Consider the following 21,386-nt stretch of genomic DNA (forward strand, 5'->3'; position numbering starts at 1 on the left):
CATTAACTTTGGTAATTAATGTTTTTTTGGTAAATAACTAAAATATCTTTCCATTATATGTGATATTTACTCTGTGTTTGAGAAAATTTTCTTCTGTCTGGCATCCAAAGAATGCTAGCTAGGTCAGATGAAGTGACTTTTGAAGATTTAACCAAATAATCATATCATTTTTTTTGCTTTTATAATATATTAATGATAATGATAGATTTCTAAAAGTGGAACCATCTTTGAATTCATTGAATAATGTGTATTCAGAGATTTTTAATATCCTGTTGAATCAATTTGCTAATATTTAATTTAGAACATTTGTGTATATATTCATAGGTGAGATTTGTTTGAGATTATTCTTTTCCTTAGTCTGCTAATTACAGTGATAGGTTTTGTACTGTAGTATTAGAATTATGCTAGTGTCATGAAAGGTATGAAAACATTTTCTAGTTTTCTTTATGCTTTGAAACAGTCAGATAATGAAGAATTGTCTGTTCCTTGAAGGCCTGGTAGAATTAGCCTTTTACCATTTGGGTATGATGCCTTCCTAAGGCATTTTTCTTTAGATTCTTTCCCGTTTCCTTCATGATTTTTTATTCTTTTCTTTTTTGTTTTGTTTCTTTGTGTGTATTTTTGGGGACTTTGGTGGGTTTTTGTTGTATGTGCAGGTCTCTACTTGCAGCACGTGGGCTCTAGAGCGTGTAGGCTCGGTAGTTTGGACATGAGGGATCATAGTTCTCCAACCAGGCATTGAACTCGAGCTTGCTGCTTTGGGAGCTTGAAGTCTTATCCAAGCTGGATCACCAGGGAAGTCCCTATTTGTCCTTTTGGATTTTCTGTTTTTCCTTGAGTTATGTTAGTTTATATTTCATTAAAAAGCCATGTGTTTCATGTTTGTGTTTCATTAGTAAAATATCTTATAAGCATTCTTACAATTTTTAAAATCTCCATACCATTTCTCCTGTGTTCTTATTTGTCTTTTTTTAAGTGAGAGTTAATAGTTTGTTTTCTTAAGTATTTTTGAAGAACCAGCTCTTTGTTTCATTAATTAGTTCTGCACTGTCTCTACACTCCCATCTGATTTCATTAATTTCTATTGTTTACTAAATATTTTTTGGCTCAATTTTCAAACAGGTTAGGTTCTGAAAGTCTCATCATTAAGTATATTTGTGTATAACATGAAAACAACTGAAGGATTTGTTTGCATTCCTTACTGCATTTTTCTAAAAGGATTGTGACTCAGTCCTTTGAGACTTTAAAACCAAGCAAGCTGCTCCTCTCTTTCTGCTGATAGATACTCTATAGGGCAGTGATCTTAAGACTTTAGTGTGCATCAGAATCATCTGAAGCAAACAGAGCAGAAAATGTAAATGTTGTAATTCTATCCATTACACTTGTTTTTTTTTTAAAAAACAAGTTCCGAAATTCTGATCATCACGAGGATAAAGCCAGTTCTTTATTTTTGCAGCCTTTGGCCTCTTGTTGCCTTCAGTATGTTTGATTACCCTCTTAGACAGTTACAGTTAGCATCGTAAACCAGTTTGTTCATTGTTGCTTTTTTCCCTTGGTTGCTCCTTCAGTGTTTTCTTCCAAGATTGCATTTTCAGTTTTATATGGACTCTTTCCTATTTTATTTCTTGTGCTGCTTTCTTCTCTCCATTTCATATTTCCAAAAATGAGGAAATTCCTAAAATAGTCATGGAAAATATCCTAAGTATTTTATGAGAGACACTCACTCCCCTGCTTTTGTGTTAGGAATTTTTGAATGGATACAACTTTTCTGGAATGTGGTTTTGTAATTAGTACCAAGCTTTATATTTGTTTACTTATTTTCATATTTAATTGATCATAAGGAAATAATCTGAATTTGGATGTATGCTTATGTAGAAAAATTTTAACCATGGTTTTATTTGTAATTGTGAAACATTGGAAACTCAGTATCCATAGTAGAGCAGGGGTTAATTGCATTATGGTATAGCCGTGGATTGGGATACTGTGTGGATATTGAAAGTATTTTACAAAGAGTTTTTATCGATGTGAGGAAGTGCAAGTGCTCAAGGATTAAAAAGCATAATTGTGTGAAGTGCTTGGTCTCAATTTGTTAAATTTAACTATGTGTTGTGTGTATTTGTGTGATGTCAGTTTTAAGTATATAAATAGCTGGAAAGGAATATTCCTAAATATTTATAATGACTCCCTGGATGGAGGTTTTTGGTTATTTGTGATTCTTTCTTTATGCCTTTAAAAGAATGTATAGCTTTCATAATCAGAGAAATATTTTTATTTTTAAAATGTATTTAGATTTTTTAGTGTTCATCAACAGAAATTATTTAAATTTTTTTTATTGAAAGTCTTCAAATTCTATTGTGCTTTAAAATTTTCAAACGTTTCACACACACAATTTTATATAATCCCATAATAATCCTGTTTTTAATCCTTTAATGCTATGTAGCCCCTAGACTTTCCCTCTCCCCAGACTGATAGCCACTGGTTTGTTCTGTTTGTGAGTCTGCTTCTTTTTTGTGTTATTCGCTAGTTTGTTGTAGTTTTTTAGATTACATGTATAAGTGATATCATACAGTATTTGTCTTACTGTAACTTATTTCACTTAACATAATGCCCTCTAAGTCTCATGACAGAAATTATTAAGATAGATTTTTGGTATGATACAAACAGGTAAACAAAGATTTCAGAGTTACAACCATGTTCAAAGTTTATTGTTGTTAGTGAAATTTAACAACTCAACGTAAGACTGAGCAGTACCTTGTCAATTTTACTGTAAGTTTAGATTTTTTAAAAATTAGAAAACATTTATACTAGTTGTAAAAAACGGAAACAGAATAATGTGGTTTAAAGCAAATACTGAAAGTTCCTGCTCATTATGTACCTGCTCATTTTTTCTTTTCATAGGGGTAGTTTGACACTATACATAGTGTTTTGCAATTTTCTTTTTTCCCCCCTTAACACATATCATTCTTCCCTTAAATTGAAGGCCATTACTTCTAAACAGGTGGGTTTAGGAGAAGAAGAAATTATGAACAAGATCATAGTGGTAAATTTGCCTTTGTTTTGTTCACCTTTCTTTTTCGTAAAATCCATAATTGAAAATAGAATCTCTTAAAAGCAGCGAAATCTTATAAAGAAGAATAATTAAGATGTTTTTTTACTCAAATCTTCTCATATTTGTATTTTTTTCTTTGAATTTTGGTGCTGTATTTTATTATATAATAGGCCCAGCTTCAATACCAACAGCAACATGAACAACAGAAAAAAGATTTAGAAATCCTTCATCAGCGGAACATCCAGCAGCTCCAGAACAGGTTGTCTGAGTTAGAAACGGCTAATAAAGACCTCACTGAAAGGAAATATAAAGGAGACTCCACCATCAGAGAACTTAAAGCAAAGCTGTCTGGTGTTGAAGAGGTATCAAATGTTGGAGTTGATTCCCCTCCCTGCCCCAATTTATTTATTTATTTATTTTTTAAATAAATTTATTTATTTTAGTTGGGGGCTAATTACTTTACAATATTGTAGTGGTTTTTGCCATACATTGACATGAATCAGCCATGGGTTTACATGTATTCCTCATCCTGAACCCCCCTCCCACCTCCCTCCCCATCCCATCCCTCTGGGTCATCCCATTGCCCCAGCCCTGAGCATTTGTCTCATGCATCGAACCTGGAATGGTGTTCTTTTTCACATATGATAATATACATGTTTCAATGCTATTCTCTCAGAACGTCCCACCCTCACCTTCTCCCTCAGAGTCCATAAGACTGTTCTATGCATCTGTGTCTCTTATTCTGTCTCGCATATAGGGTTGTCGTTACCATCTTTCAAATTCCATATATATGCATTAGTATACTGTATTGGTGTTTTTCTTTCTGGCTTACTTCACTCTGTATAATGGGCTCCAGTTTCATCCATCTCAATAGAACTGATTCAAATGTATTCTTTTTAATGGCTGAGTAATATTCCATTGTGTATATGTACCACAGCTTCCTTATCCATTCGTCTGCTGATGGACATCTAGGTTGCTTCCATGTCCTGGCTATTATAAACAGTGCTGCGATGAACATTGGGGTACATGCGTCTCTTTCAATTCTGGTTTCCTCGGTGTGTATGCCCAGCAGTGGGATTGCTGGGTCATATGGCAGTTCTATTTCCAGTTTTTTAAGGAATCTCCACACTGTTCTCCATAGTGGCTGTACTAGTTTGCATTCCCACTAACAGTGTAAGAGGGTTCCCTTTTCTCCACACCCTCTCCAGCATTTATTGCTTGTAGACTTTTGGATATCAGCCATTCTGACTGGCGTGAAATGGTACCTCATTGTGGTTTTGATTTGCATTTCTCTAATAGTGAGTGATGTTGAACATCTTTTCATGTGTTTGTTAGACATCTGTATGTCTTCTTTGGAGAAATGTCTGTTTAGTTCTTTGGCCCATTTTTTGATTGGGTCGTTTATTTTTCTGGCATTCAGCTGCAGGAGTTGCTTATTTATTTTTGAGATTAATTGTTTGTCTGTTGCTTCATTTGCTATTATTTTCTCCCATTCTGAAGGCTGTCTTTTCACCTTGCTTATAGTTTCCTTTGTTGTGCAAAAGCTTTTAATTTTAATTAGGTCCCATTTGTTTATTTTTGCTTTTATTTCCAATATTCTGGGAGGTGGGTCATGGAGGATCCTGCTGTGATTTATGTTGGAGAGTGTTTTGCCTATGTTTTCCTCTAGGAGTTTTATAGTTTCTGGTCTTATGTTTAGATCTTTAATCCATTTTGAGTTTATTTTTGTGTATGGTGTTAGAAAGTGTTGTAGTTTCATTCTTTTACAAGTGGTTGACCAGTTTTCCCAGCACCACTTGTTAAAGAGATTGTCTTTTCTCCATTGTGTATTCTTGCCTCCTTTGTCAAAGATAAGGTGTCCATTGTGTATTCTTGCCTCCTTTGTCAAAGATAAGGTGTCCATAGGTGTGTGGATTTATCTCTGGGCTTTCTATTTTGTTCCATGATCTATATTTCTATCTTTGTGCCAGTACCATACTGTCTTGATGACTGTGGCTTTGTAGTAGAGCCTGAAGTCAGGCAGGTTGATTCCTCCAGTTCCATTCTTCTTTCTCAAGATTGCTTTGCCTGCCCCAATTTAAAAGCAAGGTTTAATTTGGTAACTTGACTTGAATTTGGTTACTTTATTACTTCTATGGGTAGTATTCTTCTGGATGCTTTGCAAGGATCTCTTTTAGTCTTTGGATAATCAGCTCAGAGAATACCCCAAAATAATTGAGAAACCAAAATCTAATAAAATGGGCTGATTCAGAACAGAGCTAAAGTAAACTTGGATATTTTTAGTTAGGGTCTTCAGCAGCTCTTTGGCATAGCCCTCAGATTTGTCAGTGTACTTTTAATATCAGCCCAGTGTTGTGGCTCAGGGTATTGACAGGCTGATTCTTTCAGTCTCCTCAACATGGCAAACAACTGTATGAAGTTAAGTGTCTAGTAATAATAATAATAAAAGTAACGATAGTAACTAATGGTTACTGAGCAGTATTTTAAGTGCTTTTCCTATATTAACTAATTCTTATACCAGTTATTTTAAAGAAGGCATTATTACCTCATTTAAAGATGATGAAACTAAGGCACTGAGAGCTTAAGTAATTTACCCAAGTAAGCCTGGCCATTGAAATTCTCTATTATTGGCCTGTCTCTAGTACTGTCTTGTTCTTTCAGGCAATAGAGACACTTTAAAAATACTGCTATAGTAGTATGTTTGTTGATACTTTGGCAGTGATGATAAACTCCTTCCTAATGATAAATATTATACGTTATTGTCATATGAGTTATTAGAAAACTTACGTAGATTTTGTTAAACCTATCATGTTCAAATAAACAGCTCACATAAAGCTCAAATAAAGCTCAAAACAGCTCAGATAAAGAGCTCACAAGACCTCCAATTCTGAATAAAGCCTGGCTGATGTTATGTTCAGATCCTTACTGCATTCTGCCCTATTAGATGCTTCAGTCCTTCTCACTACCCTCTTCACCTTTCACACCAGTTGGTGAAACATTTCACCCTGCACATTGGATGAGTACTTCATTATAATACTATGTGGTGTCTTCTGTTTTAGCCCTGACACTGGCCAGTGTATAAACTGTGCTTTGCTATGTTGATTTTCATGTGTGTATATGTATGTGTATGATCAGTCACTCATTCGTGTCCAACTCTTTGTGACTGCATGGACTAAATAGCCTCCTTTGTCCCTAGGATTTCCCAGGCGAGAATATTGGAGTGCGGTGCCATATAATGTAATCAAAATACTTCTTGCAAGGTTTGCATAGGACTTGGAAATTTTGAGTCCTGAAAACTTTTTTTAAACTTCGGTATTGTTACCTAATTATGTTAAATTATACCTTTTAGAGATTAGTACCCTAAAATTAATTGTTATTACCATTTATTAAGTATTTGGACTTCCCTGATGGTTCAGACAGTAAAGAATTTGCCTGTAATGCAGACCTGGGTTCCATCCCTGGGTCAGGAAGGACCCCTGGAGAAGGGAATGGCAACCTGCTCTAGTATTCTTGCTTGGAGAATCTCATGGACAGAGGAGTCTGGCAGGCTACAGTCATGGGGCCACAGAGAGTCAGAGATGACTGAGCATCTCACACATATAACAGAGTTTATATAAGGGTTTTTGCAAAGATGAAATAATTTATGGTATTGTTGCTCTTTTACAAATGAGAGAACTGAAATTTAGTGAGGTTAAGTAATACTCGAAGTGACACAGAAGAGCCAGGATTTATATGCAGTATAAATCCTGGGATAGTGGACTTCCCAGGTGGCTGTAGTGGTAAAGAATCTGCATGCCAATGCAGGAGACATAAGAGACGGCGGGTTTGAGCCCTGGGTCGGGAAGATCCCCTGGAGGAGGGTATGGCAACCCATTCCAGTATTCTTGCCTGGAGACTCCCATGGACAGAGGAGTCTGGCTGGCTAAAGTCCATAGGGTCGCAGAGAGTCAGACATGACTGAAGCAAGTTAGCATGCACTCATGCATTAATTGATAGCAGAGTCTGTGCTTCTAAAACCACTAGGGTATATACTATAAAATTATTCTATATAGTTATTGTTAAAATTGAAAACTAGAAATACTATTACATACTGTACTTTAGTGTACTGGCAACATTTGGACTGATACTAGATGATTGAGATGTTATTTAGTATGTATGTGTGTGCTCAGTCATGTCTGACTCTGCAACCCCCATGGACTGTAGTCCACGAGGCTCCTCTGTCGATGGGAATTCCCAGGCAAGAATACTGGAGTGGATTGCCATTTCCTACTCCGGAGGATCTTCCCGACCCAGGGATCGAACCTGTATCTCTTGGTATCTCCTGCATTGGAAGGCAGATCTATTTACACAATTATTTTTAATATTTTTTCATGTTTTCATTATGGTTTGTTATAGGATAGTTCTCTGTACTCTGCAGTAGGACCTTGTTATTTATTTTATATAGTGGTTTGTATCTACTGATCTCAAACTCATTTATATCCCCCTTCTTCCCCTTTGGTAGCTATAAGTTTGTTTTCTATATGAGTCTGTTTCTGTTTTGTAAATATGTTCAGTTTTATCATATTTTTGATTCCACATCTAAGTGATATTATATAGTATTTGTTTTTCTGACTTATTGTTAATTAACAACACCTCATGATTTCTTGGCTACCCTGAGAAAAAGTTGAAGAGCTCAGGTCATACCTCACACGAATGAAATCAAAATCTCTTGGGCAGGATACCAGGCATCAGTAGTTGTTAAAGCTTTCCAGGTGATCTCATTATGCAGACTAGATTGAGGATCACTGCTTTGGTGGTAGAACAATAGGAGTTTCTTTTTATTTATGTATTGTATATATTTTGAAATTCTGTTACACTGAGCATTTATTACCTAAGTGATTTTTTTGAATTTGTAAATTTTAAGACAGCAGAAAATTCTTGTTACTAGGATTTAAAAGTTGCAGTAATTCATAAGGATTGTTTAATTTTCCCTTATTGTGATTGAATTAGATATTAGTGTATTTTACAGTTATGTTTCAAATCTGAGTTACATATGCCTTTAGAGACACCGTCGTTTCTTTAAAAGAGCATTAGTACTGGAACTTTAAAATTATGAAAGACTTTTTTTCCATTATCAGACCAGCCAACTTTCCTTTTTCATAATGCAACTTTTTTTTCCCCTCCTCAGGAGCTCCAGCGGGCTAAGCAAGAAGTCCTCTCTTTGAGAAGAGAGAATTCTACACTTGATGCTGAATGCCATGAAAAAGAAAAGCATATTAATCAGCTACAAACAAAAGTGGCTGTTTTAGACCAGGAAATCAAGGATAAGGACCAGCTGGTTTTAAGAACAAAAGAAGCATTTGATACAATCCAGGAACAAAAGGTCTATTTTAAAATTTTCTAAACAAATTGATGATCACATACATATATGATTCTTTTCCTAAATAAACACAGACTTCCTAATTATTTACATTTTTTAAAATATATATCAGGTGGCTCTGGAAGAAAATGGTGAGAAAAATCAGGTACAACTAGGAAAACTTGAAGCTACAATAAAATCATTATCAGCTGAACTTCTTAAGGTTTGTTTTTTTAAAACAATAGAATATTGATATTTCATTGGATTATGTAGAGATGTTTCATTGGATTATGTAGAGACATTCATATGAAACTCTTCTACAGGCAAATGAAATTATCAAAAAATTGCAAGGGGATCTGAAGACTTTAATGGGTAAGTTGAAATTGAAGAATACAGTAACTATTCAGCAAGAGAAACTATTGGCTGAAAAGGAAGAAAAATTACAAAAGGAACAAAAAGAATTACAAGATGTTGGACAATCTCTCCGAATTAAAGAACAAGAGGTAGTTAATATTTTATGTTTAGTGTGTGTTGACTATTTGCAAAGCTTAATGTATTTCCTCATGTATTTTAAACATTTCTACTTTGTTACATTAGAGAAAATTTTGGCTTTTTATCCCAAGAAAACATGACTATAATTAACAAAACTTAGTAAACTATTTCAGTTTGAAAAGTTAGTTATTATGACTCAAATATGTTGAGTGTTCATATATATATGTGTGTATATATATATATATAATTATGTGCACATATATTTTATTACACAGCTGAGCTAATTCCCTTCAAATTTAATAGTAATTATTTAATGAATAGTAGCATATCTCTTCAGTTTTAATTTTAGCCTTTATTATACTTACTATAAGGATTAATGTATTTTAGGTTTGCAAATTACAAGAACAATTAGAAGCTACAGTGCAAAAACTTGAAGAAAGCAAACAACTTCTAAAAAATAATGAAAAGTGTAAGTATTTTACCTTTTCATTTAAATGAGGTTTTTAGTTTTATTCTTAACTTGCAGTTTGTACTGAATTCGTAAGTCTAGTTAAATCAAGATATTGCTGTATACATATAATCTGCTTTAAATATACCATCTTAATGTCTTTGCTGTAGTAAATTAAAATCAACTATCCTGTAAAACAGTTACCATAATTATTAAAAAAAACCCTATCACATGTGCCAGTAACCCAAAACTAAATGTTGAAAATATAGACTGTAATTTACTATTTAAATTCTTTGCTACTACTTGCTATAATTGCTGTGTTTACCTGCTGATAATAATACAAATATTTAAAACAAAAATATGAGATTAAGTCTTTTACATTTTTCTCAGTTTGTAATACTGATTTTGAGAAATAAGAGTTTGAATTTAAATAAACTGGAAGATAGTCTAGCAATGAAATCAAAGAAATTTCAAAGCGATTCTTGACTTGCAGAAATATGTGCTTCTGATAGACAGTAAAAGGATAAAGAGTGCTTTGTGGCAGTTGTAAAATGAAAATATTTAGTGACAAATATTTAGATGCACTTATGTTGTTCTCCTATAACATAACATAGTTTTAAAAACGTAAAATCTAAAAAATTAATATTTAAAATGCTTAAAATTATTAGAAAAATTGAAGTGTTAAGTTTCTTTTTGTTCTTTTATTTAAGTAATCACGTGGTTAAATAAAGAATTAAATGAAAATCAGCTAGTGAGAAAGCAAGATGTATTGGGACCTTCTACCACTCCATCTGTACATTCCAGTAGCAACATCATCAGAACTGGAATTTCTCCTACCTCTAATATGGTAAGATTTAAATTAAGATATTGTGAATGGTCTTGGTAAATTTCCTAAAACAAAAATATTCTCAGATCGTTAGGTGCTGGTACCTAATATGACTAGAGTCCTATTACAATTTTTAGCACTGAAGTAGTTCTACATTTGGAAGAGGGACATAAAGGTACACTTATTCTTAACAAAGAAGCTCTATTTTAAGGGTACACGACTTTGTGACATTTTAATGGATACAGAAATCACTCAGTATTGACTGAAGTAAGGCCAAATGTGCTGAAAACTGTTAACAAACATGGATAGTATTTAGGAGGCCTCAGTAAGGGAGAACAGGATATGGGCTCAGCTTTGGCACTATACTGGAGGAGCCTAATCTGAATTCTATTGGGAAAAAAAAAGAGAGAAAGACCCTATTACCAAGCTTGTCAGCTCTAGATTCTGGAAGAAACTATTTACAACCATTAAGCTTTTTAGCTTTGAGTACTTGGCTCTGGCTTGGTACTATCAGCTAGGCCTAGGCCTGGCTAGGAACTGGCCTTGCGCTCACAGCTAGGTTTTGAGGCTCTCCTGTTGAACATAATCAAATTCACAGAATATCAACATCAGGTAAGGCCATTCTCTGACTGTGATGGATCAAGACAAAAACAAAACCACCTCACAGTCATGTTTGAACACAGACAAAAATACGACATTGCCAAACCATAAAAATGGGCAAGTATCCTCCGATCCAGCTAAAGTGAGTGACTTCTGCTCATTACCAGTGATAACTTTGGTCTTGGGCATTCATCCTACTTTACTGGATAAAATCTATTCATATACCTAGTCATACAGTTATCCCCATTTCTTGATAGCATCCAGTCCATAGTACAGCCCCACATTCTTAAAACTATTCCTTGATTCACCTAACACATGACAAAGTCCAATAAATACTCCCTTTTAACACTGTCTTGCAGAGACACATCTCTTACTAGGTTCCATGTGGTCTTCAGTTTTCCTTGTTGCAAAGAGTATGTACACCTATAGCTGTATTTCTGGTCCAAGTCTTTGACTGGAGGGCATTGGCAGAGGATTTAAAGTGCAAATCCATAGTAGAATTTTTAATCTACCCTCGTAAATGAGATAGTACTTGATGTTTAAAGAAGGGTAAGAATTTCTGCTAACTTGGGAAAAAGTGCAGAGTCAGTGGTACTTATATTTTTAAGTGGTACTTACTGGTACTGAATTAAAAACGTGAAAAAACTTGACAGGCTTAATCTTACCAACTGATGATAAATAGCTGTGTGAAAGGTATTACTCGATTATTTTAATTTTATCCCTTATTGGCTTTTTGGTCTAGGACTACCCCCAAACTCCCTTTTCAGGAATCCAAGGCCTAGAGGGAACCAAGATGGTTCAGAGGTCTTTGTTTTACTTCAGTTTAAAGTCAGGTCCAGTGGGTTTTTGTTTTTTGTTTTTTTTTTGGTCTAAGCTTACACACCCACTCTGAAAAGCCCTCTGGGCCAAAGATATTCCAGTTTCATGATATATAATGAAGCAGAGTGTGGTGTCACGATAGACAAGATTGGCATCTGAGAGAGTGCTCTTAGTTATTATGACAGATGCTAATGCCTCCTGCATCGCCAAATACTATTTAGAACAAATTTATCATCCTCAACCTTTTTTATGCTTTTGTTTTTAGGTTGAGGGTAGACTGACTTACCCAACTTGTGGGATTGGTTATCCTGTCTCTTCTGCATTTGCATTCCAGAATACCTTTTCTCATCCTATATCTGCCAAAAATACCAGCCACCCAGTTTCAGGACCAAAGGTAGGCAAAATAACTAACACCTTTTTTAAAAAAGAAAATAGCAATTTATTTACCTTATTTAAAACATCTATTTTTTGATCAGTTGCTAAGTGTTAGGTGATGTATTAGATGAATATAATTCTGAATAAATTTATGAATATCTATTGTGTTACGCTTACAGGAAATATTAAATGCACTATATGATTTTTTTGAGTCACTATAATTTATAATAACCTAGATATCAGTATGTTTAAACTTTTTTTATTCCTCTTTATCTCTCCATTTTTTATTCATTCTTCTACCTGTATCTCCTACAACTCTCAAACTTAGCTAGGATTACCGGTTTCGTGCTGCTGGTATATTAGCAGTAGTGATATTTTTGGATTCCATTGTTAGGATTTAAGAGTCTGATTGGCAGGGTTATAAAAATTATAAAATGTAGTTCTGGCAACATTATCTCGAATAGCATATACTTAGCAATCTCTCCAAACCTTGATTTATTTGCTTTTTTCTGCCCGCTTGAGTTTTTCATCATCATCATTATTACTAATATCTTAGATTTATACATTGTTTTCACATATATTATAATTGTTTTCACAGTAATTTTCCACCCAGACGAGCCACTGATTCTGTTTTCATTTTTGAGAAGCCTATTTTATGAAAGGTAGAATTGAGGACTTTGAAACTGCTATTATAAACTCTTTATCAAATTAGTTTGGGGCTGCCCTAAAAATAAGTTGGCTATGTTGTTTAGGCATATACTTCTTTTTTTACAATAGTCTTATTAATTATTATTTGGAACTATTGAGAATTCTCAGTGAATTGAGAAGTAAGCCTGAGTTTTTATGTTTAGAATATTATTATGTAAAAAGTATTTAGATGCATTTAATTGGCTTTTCTGTATTGCTTATTGAAAATTAGATTCATGTAATCAAATGAATACTGTTGTTTTTTCATAAATATCAGTATGCTCAAGTGTGCTTACATATTGGTGTCAGTTTTTTCTTGAGGATTATAATTAAATTCAAAATTGCTTTTAAACAGCTTTGCAAATATATATAATGTTCAAAATGAAGATGAGAACTACTGCAGATAATTGTTTAGTTGGTAGGACTAAATATAACTTATAAAATAATAAGGTTACCTTTCTTATAGCTCTTCTGGAATCAGAGGAATTATGATAACAATCCTGTTCTTAAATATCAAAGCCAGACTTCTAGTGTTTCCTATATTATTGGCCTCTGTATTCTTTTGGTATGCATCCCTCACGAAAGCAACCAAACAGCCCTAATACTAACAGAACACTTTGAACTTGAATCTCTAATACATGAATATTTGTTTGTGAATTGAATGCATATACTGCTCAATTATAATGGTTAAAATGTGGAATCAGATTTTGGAGTTTAAGTCCTGCCTCTTATCAGTATGAAGTTGGGCAAGCCAGTAACAAACAAACAAAAATATCCAGTTGTCCAGCTTCAGTTTCTCCATTTGTAAAGTGGAGCAATAATTTTATCTTACTGAATTACTGTGAACATTGAGTTGATGCATTTGCTTAGAATTGTGCCTCGGATGCATTTACAGTAGCTTTTACTCAAGAGATAGTTCAGCCCTCTTACAAAAGCTCCCCACTGAATGTCCTAAATGATCACCAAGACTGTCCACTTTGTCTTCATGATTGTGAATCTTGGAAGCTGTTCAGCTAAAAACTCCCGTTTTTATTTGCACAGCATTGTGGAGTTTTACTCTATCATGTATCTGTGCTGTGCATATGTGCTCAGTTATATTCAACTCCTTGTGACCCCATGGACTGTAGCCCACTAGGCTCCTCTGTCTGTAGAATTTTCCACACAAGAATCCTGGAGTGAGTTGCCATTTACTCCTCCAGGGGATCTTCCTGACCCAGGGATTGAACCCGAATCTCTTCTATTTCCCGCATTGGCAGGCGGATTCTTTACCACTGAACCACATGGGAAGCCCCATGCATGTGCCTGCTGCTGCTGCTGCTGCTAAGTCGCCTCAGTCGTGTCCGACTCTGTGTGACCCCATAGACGGCAGCCCATCAGGCTCCGCCATCCCTGGGATTCTCCAGGCAAGAATACTGGAGTGGGTTGCCATTTCCTTCTCCAATGCATGTGCCTGGTACTCAGAAAAACTCAAGGGGATTCATGTGTTGATTTCTGGGGCTTGTTCTCTTTATACCTCACTTTTCATCGGAATTCTGCCTTGCAGCTTCCAGGTACCTCATCCTCCCTAAACTGATTATCTTCTCCATTTAGCAGTTACCTTCTTTGTCTGTACTGTAGTCAGTCAGGAAGTGCCTCTAATTAGAAAGCTGGGTCAGTTGTATGGATCACAGCTTCTCTCAGAGATCACAGTCCTGCACTACCTGTTGGTTAGTTTTGGGGACTGTTCTTTCTGTTTATTTTGTCCAGTTTTCTAATTATTTATCATTGGTGTCTGGAAACTATTATGTATTAATAGGTTAGGCTCTTTTAAAATTTTCTTCCCTCTTGCATATTTTCTACAAGGACTATGCGAATCAGCTTACTTCACTTTTTAAAAGTCCTGTACTTGTATTTTTTGTATCTTGTTAAATGTGTAGATTAATATAGGGAGAACTGTTATCTTTAGAATGTTAAGCCTTGATAGCTGAGGACAGAAGCATATACCTTTCTGATTTATAATTTTTTCCTATTAAGATAGTATCTATATTTTATTATGATTTTTTAACAAAAAATAGGCATTTCTTATCTCCTTATGCCTTTTTTTTGGATTCAAGTCATCATAACTTTTTTATTAGTATGGTGACTTATGTTTATGGATTTCCATAACATAAAGCCCATATGTATATTCTTGGTATGAAACCCCCTCAGTCATAGTCATTATTATTTTAAATAAGCTACTACATCCCATATGCTTGATATTTTATTTTGAACTTTTGTGTAGATTTTTGGATTGTTTTTGACTATTTCAAAATTTAGATTCCTAGCACTCATTTAGAATTCTTCAATATGATAGAATTTAAATCCTTGAAAGGGAATTCTCAGAATGCATGTGGTAAATAAATGCGTCATTGTGGTTCTTAGTTACTTTTAACATTAAAGCAGTATATAATGTATTATACTTAATTGCTTAAATGTATAATGTTCATGTTTTCATTTCAAAGTAATATTAAAATAATTTGTGCTATTACTCTTGCTTATATGGTAGGAACTTTTTGGCAAGGAGAAATAGGATTTTAAAATTAAATCTTCTCAATAAAATGTGCTTGTGTTATAAAATATAAGTTGAACTTCTGTGGTCTAGATTTATCAGAGAGAAGATTTAGCCACGTATCTCTATATAGAACTGTCTCTGCTACTGCTGTTTAGAACTATCTCAGTTCTCACTAATCAGTTATATGATGTTTTCCCTCTTCACAGGTTCAGTTTAACTTGCAGTTTACAAAACCAAGTACATCACTAGGAGATGTTCAGTCAGGAACAACTGTTAGTATGCCCTGCTCAACTGACAAGGAAAAGTAAGTTCTTGACATAAAATTTAATGTTTGTAATTCTTAAAGTCATCTTAAGGAGTTTTTAACAGTGTTTGAAAGCTGTGATGACCACTTATTTATGTGATGTTTTAAGTTGCTGAGCAGTGGGATTAAGTTAAGTCACTTTCATCTGTAAGAAAGTGGTTTCTCATATTTTTTAAAACTATAGTTTTAAAGACATATAGTAAAATTTAATTTTTTAAAAGGGATTTCCCTACATAACTGAAGAATACTCTTTCAGATATTCTTGGGCAATTAGATATCTTTATGTCGTCAGAGTTGGCGGTTTTGTTTTTCTTTTCCTATGTGGCTATGTCTGCCTTTGGAAGCTCTTTGTTTTTACAAGTAATTGCTTCCAGTGTACTCTGAGAATTAAAATTCTGTGGTAAATAAGAGTGAAAAGGATTGTAAGGTTGCTCCCTAGCCAAGCTAACATAAATAAGCTTTAATGCCAATTTTGCCTACTCAGAGATTCCTTGCCTATTTTTTAGTTCTTAAGCAAGTTTTGCATAGTGAAGTTTGTTGAATCAGTGAGTTGTGGCTAAAGTAAACAATTTATAGTTGCAAATTTGTCTGATTAGTATTTGTAATACTGTTTTCTTACCATTATGTTTATTTACTTAAAATTTAATTGCTTTAAGGTTTGTCTGCTGGTACTTATTATCATGAGCCATCACCATCCCCCAGTATGTTGCAAACTAAATTATTGACATGGCTCCAAAAGGCTTCTTATTCCAGGTCTCTGGCCTTTATTCATTGGCTCCTCTAAAATTAGCACCAAGATGAGTATTATAATAGTTAATGTTTGTGAGCCTCCATTTTTTAAAAAGGTGAGAATTCTTTCAGGTCCTGAAATGCTCATGTTTGCTATATTGAAGCTCATACTTGTTAAAGTGGCAGAACACCTGGAATTAATAGAACACCATGATGTTTATGTTTAACTTTATCATATACACCAAGAACAATTTTACTTACAGAAAAAATGATATTTGTGGTACAAAATCAACATAATCATGTGTCTATAAAATTAGGACTGCTGTGCTGTTTTGAGTTGTTTAGAATTTGTTTATTTGTAGTCTGCTAGTAATAAGTGGCAAAGGTTAAAGAAAAAAATTAAAATTGAAAAAACTATTCACCCATTTTTTCCTAAAAATTGAGAAAAGAAAATCATTTAAAGATAAAATGTCATTGCTTTACAAGATCTTTTAACTTCTTACAAGTGTTCTATTAAAGAAACTGTTAACAGTGGACAGATTTAAAAGGAAGGAATATAGTGGTTCCCTATTCCCTACATAGGAATATAGGGAAAGTACAACTACAGAATACCCCCTCCTTTGTTTTTTTCAAGATTTCATGTTTTTATTCATCTGACCAGAATTCATTAGTGTAGAGAGTATTAATAGTTAATAATGACCACTTTGAAGCACTACAAAATTTTGAGGGGCTTTTGGTCAAAGGAAAATCTTAATTTTTTTACCGAGAAGATGTATACTTTGGCTTATGGGATAAATTATTTGCTTAAAAATCCACTGAAAAGCATGATTTGGTTTGAACAAAGCTATAAATGTTAGTTACATTGTCATATACATTTATATGTATATAAACATTCAGACCTTACTGTAGAGAAAATAAGACTTTGTTAAATTAAGTTCATAATTACTGTTTTCCTTTCAAGTGGTGAAAATTTAGGACTGGAATCCAAATATCTGAAGAAAAGGGAAGATAGCATTCCTTTGCGTGGACTCAGCCAAAATCTATTTAATAATCCAGGTGAGAAAACATTTCTGAAGTAGTGTGGATTGTATACTGTGGTTTAATTAAATGTATTATATAAGGACTAGCATAAATACAAATAATTTTTTTTGTCCTCATTTGCAGACCATCAAAAAGATGGCACTTTAGGAGCATTACAGACATCTTCAAAACCCAAAGTGCTCCCTTCTACATCGTCAGCTTATTTTCCTGGGCAGCTACCAAACAGCTAATACTAGTGTCATTTTTTTTTGACATTTTAGAAACTGACATGGCTTAAAAATATGGTAATAGCATATAGCTCAAATTCTGAACAAGCAGGTTTCAGAGTTTACTTGAACTACTGCTGTATTAGATTGGATCCTTTACTGCTGTCACTTATGCAGTTTAGAGGAGCAAATCTGTACTTGGAAATTGGTGAAGATTCTGAACAAATGCACTTTTTAGTTTGGAATGTGGTGTTTTATATAATAGTATGAATTTTATTAAACTAATCCTTAGAAATTCTCAGAAGTTCCAAGGAAAGAATTGATCCTTGTAAGGGACAGCCTGATCATTTAGTATCTTGGTTCATTAAAACCTGCTCAGATGTATTAATATTTTAATGAAGCCAAAGAATGCTATCAGTTCATTCTATCATTTTCATTAGTACAATAAAATTTTAAATTTGCCACCTTAGAATTATGAGGGAATATGAATATCTGTTGAGATGTATTATTGATGATATTTAAAAGGAAAAATCCTGAAATTACCTTAAATGAATGAAATTCTTCATAGCAAGTAAATATTTTCCTTGAACCCTTTAAATTATCTTTTAAGTCTGTAATTTTAATAAATTATACAAAAAATTTTGGACAGTCTAATTACATGACCAGATTAGGTACAAAGTGCTTTAGTCATTTGAGCCAGTTAATAGGATTTTAATGCTTCCTGGAAGCCTGTAGTCATCCAGTTGTTCTCTTTCATTTGAAGTTTTGTTATTCATTTAAATCTGTATTAGTGGAATATTGTTTTAAAAATTAGTACTTACACAAAATATTTACTATGAGAGCATCATGAATATTAATTTTTATAATATCAAAATAGGTTTATTTTCATGTTTGCTTAGTAAAGTAGGCAAAATGAATAATTTTAGAAGTAACAGCTTTCTTTTCTTTCCTATAATTAAAAGTTTCAAGTAAGAATTTGTTCCTTGGAAAAAATGAGGTGATTTATAAAAAGCTTACCCACAATCACAGGGCTCCATTTTGTTTTCTTGACAGCCATCCGATAGAGTAGCATTCTCTTAAGAAACCTCTAAACCATTTTTTGTTTATAGATTGTTAATGCTCTTGTGATACTTTTAAAAAATATTTTCAAGGATGTTATTACACAGATGAGGAAAAGAGACATTTCAGGATATTGACAACCCACCAATGTTATCAACCTCCACAGTAAAATAGAGAATCTTTGCGAATTCTTTCGTGAAGCCACGATATTTAGTCTTTTCACACTTTGAAACTCTGCTGGGAACTGCAAACTGTCTTAAAATAGGGATCTATTGTAAAAAAGCTTAGTAACCATTATTAGATAGTTTTTATACATTTTTTTTTTTTTTGTCATTTTGTCATTAGTAAGAATACTCAGTTACAATAACTAGAAAACACTAATCTGGAAAGCACCTTCTCGGCAATATTGGACTCTTGCTTGTAAATACTGTGTAATATAAAACGTTGTGGCGGGTTTGGATAGGATATATGACATAAGGTTACAATAGCTAGGATAGAGATCATTTTGATGTCAACTTGCTAAAGACTTTTTGGTATTAAATACAGACTTCTGAGTGTGCTAATTATTTTCTCTACCTCTTAAACTTTTATTTGAAATTGTTCTGCTGTGTACAGTTGTACAAGTGTTAATAATCAATATTGCATTTAATGTATTTCTGTAAACTGAGCTTTGTTTTAATAAAGTATTAATATTTTGGGAATATGACATGTTTACATGTGTATAAAAACAGAAATAGGACTGACTTATAACATCTGTGCTTAGAAAATTATTTCCAGTTAATTTATGGGCTAAGTTTTCATTTCTTTGCTTACTGTAAAAGTACAGTAACAAAACCAAAACAGGCCTTATAAGGGAATCACAGATCAAGACTTTCTTTAAAAAAAAAATCATTAAAATATTTAATTTTATTAACAGAATATTTACATTTCTTTTAAGACCTTATTTAACCATAGTGAATGTTCCAAGTTTAAAAAGCATTAAGCAATAACCACACACAAGATGAAAACAGTGTAAACTATACAGTACTTTATGTACAATTTTTACAAAGTAACACTTTTTTAAATAATATAACTGGACACAAAAATATACACTATAGAGAAATTCACATCAGTAATTGTATAAAGCTCTCTTCTAGGGTCCTGAAAATTTAGGACAAACATTAGCTCTGTAAATAAAGTGTTACTGTGACAGTCCTGAAAGGCCACTATATATATTTATCTACATATAGATATCACATTGACATTTTCAAGGCTACCAGCTTTACTATATAATTTTTAGATTATGTATTCAAGTGTTGAGGTTCTTATGATTATGCAAACATTAAAAGATAGTGGTATAAGTAGCTGGGAAACAAATTCGAGCCAGCATTTAGATTTACAGGCTCCAAACACCCCAATTTAAGTTCTAAATGGCTGATCTTTTCTCATTTCAAAAACAGTAGTGAATAATGTTTAAAATAAAATTACTAAAAACAAGCTTGAAACATGATTCAGATTTAATATAGTTTTCTTAAGAATTTTGTTTTTTAAATGCAAACATTTACCATTTCTTTACTTTAGTGCATCTGCATTAAGGCTTTGAATTATTTGACCCAAGATTTTACAATATTAAAATCTGACTCAGGATTTTACAATGTTAAAATGAACAGGTCCACACTAGACTACCTACTCTGTCTCACTGTTGAGTCAGCATAAATAGTTAAAGCTCAACACCTGAAGGAAATGGTAGCAGAGACGTTGCTAGTATCTAAAGAAGTTACATATATAGTTTTTAATTTTAATTAAAGGATGTATAATAAAACAAACAGCTTAGTGGCAAGAAACTGGTGCTAATAAACGACCTCTTTTCAAAAGAAATTAACATCTTTGGAAAACTGTCCAGTTCTTTCTTTCTTCAGTTCCCACGCAGTTCATGCAGATACATTTCTTAAGACAATCTTATTAAAGTACATTGTAGATGGAAATGGAATGTACATCCAGAACTACAGGTGAAAACTAAGACCTGGGTACTGATAGAAAAGTCTTCCTGATTTCGGTTGTCACACGTTTGTGTCCTGGAGTAAAGGTTCTTTGGCCTCTCCTGGCGCTTGTGTACTGTGAGGATGGCTGTGACTGCCACAGTGCTTTCTCCAACTGCTGGACCGTAAGCTTAAATTGGTATGTTCTGGAATAAACAAGGCAACAAGCAGAGCCAGCAGTACTGAACAGGCTCCAAAGAGGAAGGGGGGGCCAGGGATGATGGAATTCTGAGGAAGAAAAAGATAATTAAGACTTTTACACAGACTTCTCTGCTTATAAGAAATTGCTTATCTTTTGGAATAACTGATGGCTGTGAATTATAAGCCAATGACTTTCTTCATTAAAGCCACAGTTAGGAAAAAAAAAAGTTTTCCTTTTCAAAGGGAAAAGAAACACTATCATATTCTCAATATAAAATTCTGTGGGATAACAGCTGACCCAAGAAACAGCCCCAATTTTTTTTAAAACACATGCAAAAATATATTGTCACTTAGAGCATAAAATATGAACACATTCTATGAACTTTCACTTTATTGTTAGTTTAAGAAGAAAACAGGGAGATCTCAAAAGTGAAATCAAGTAATACATAATATTAACTGCAGCAGGAGAATGACTGACCATTTTCTTTAAAAGGTGATTATATTCTCTAGTGACTGAAAGTGAGAAAAACACAAATAATGCTGTTACTATGAGAAGACTCAAACAGACTCCCAAATTACATTCATCCTTAGCAAAAACTTGCACTGCCAGTTTTACCTGTGTAGAGCCCACAAACATTTTTTTTTTATTTAAAAGCAGTCTTAGCTGGTTAGAAGATGAATGTAGAACTCTTGCTAAATACAAAGAAACTAGTGAGTTGTTTGT

The 21,386-nt window shown here is 33.5% G+C and overlaps 2 protein-coding genes across 11 annotated transcripts in view; one reads left to right on the forward strand and one right to left on the reverse strand.

The window, feature by feature from the left end:
* Positions 1-19,204, forward strand: part of SASS6 (SAS-6 centriolar assembly protein) — a 41,796-nt gene extending 22,592 nt beyond the window's left edge. For 4 of the 6 annotated variants that reach the window (XM_081493215.1, XM_081493217.1, XM_081493216.1 and 1 more), the window contains 10 exons: positions 3,220-3,411; positions 8,217-8,411; positions 8,521-8,610; positions 8,711-8,890; positions 9,267-9,348; positions 10,038-10,174; positions 11,838-11,966; positions 15,371-15,468; positions 17,159-17,253; positions 17,362-19,204. In XM_081493215.1, coding sequence (XP_081349341.1) covers positions 3,220-3,411; positions 8,217-8,411; positions 8,521-8,610; positions 8,711-8,890; positions 9,267-9,348; positions 10,038-10,174; positions 11,838-11,966; positions 15,371-15,468; positions 17,159-17,253; positions 17,362-17,468 — 1,305 coding nt within the window. In that variant the 3' untranslated portion in view covers positions 17,469-19,204. The remainder of the gene's footprint in view (positions 1-3,219; positions 3,412-8,216; positions 8,412-8,520; positions 8,611-8,710; positions 8,891-9,266; positions 9,349-10,037; positions 10,175-11,837; positions 11,967-15,370; positions 15,469-17,158; positions 17,254-17,361) is intronic. The other 2 variants (XM_081493220.1, XM_081493219.1) reach the window with 1 other exon arrangement.
* Positions 19,205-19,374: 170 nt separating this feature from the next.
* The window catches only part of SLC71A1 (solute carrier family 71 member 1), a 48,065-nt gene continuing 46,053 nt past the window's right edge, over positions 19,375-21,386 (reverse strand). For all 5 annotated transcript variants that reach the window (XM_081493226.1, XM_081493222.1, XM_081493221.1 and 2 more), the window contains one exon: positions 19,375-20,749. In XM_081493226.1, coding sequence (XP_081349352.1) covers positions 20,543-20,749 — 207 coding nt within the window. In that variant the 3' untranslated portion in view covers positions 19,375-20,542. The remainder of the gene's footprint in view (positions 20,750-21,386) is intronic.

The sequence above is a fragment of the Giraffa tippelskirchi genome, chromosome 5, assembly GCF_054371585.1.
Source record: "Giraffa tippelskirchi isolate mGirTip1 chromosome 5, T2T-mGirTip1v1.2.pri, whole genome shotgun sequence".
Lineage (NCBI taxonomy): Eukaryota > Metazoa > Chordata > Mammalia > Artiodactyla > Giraffidae > Giraffa > Giraffa tippelskirchi.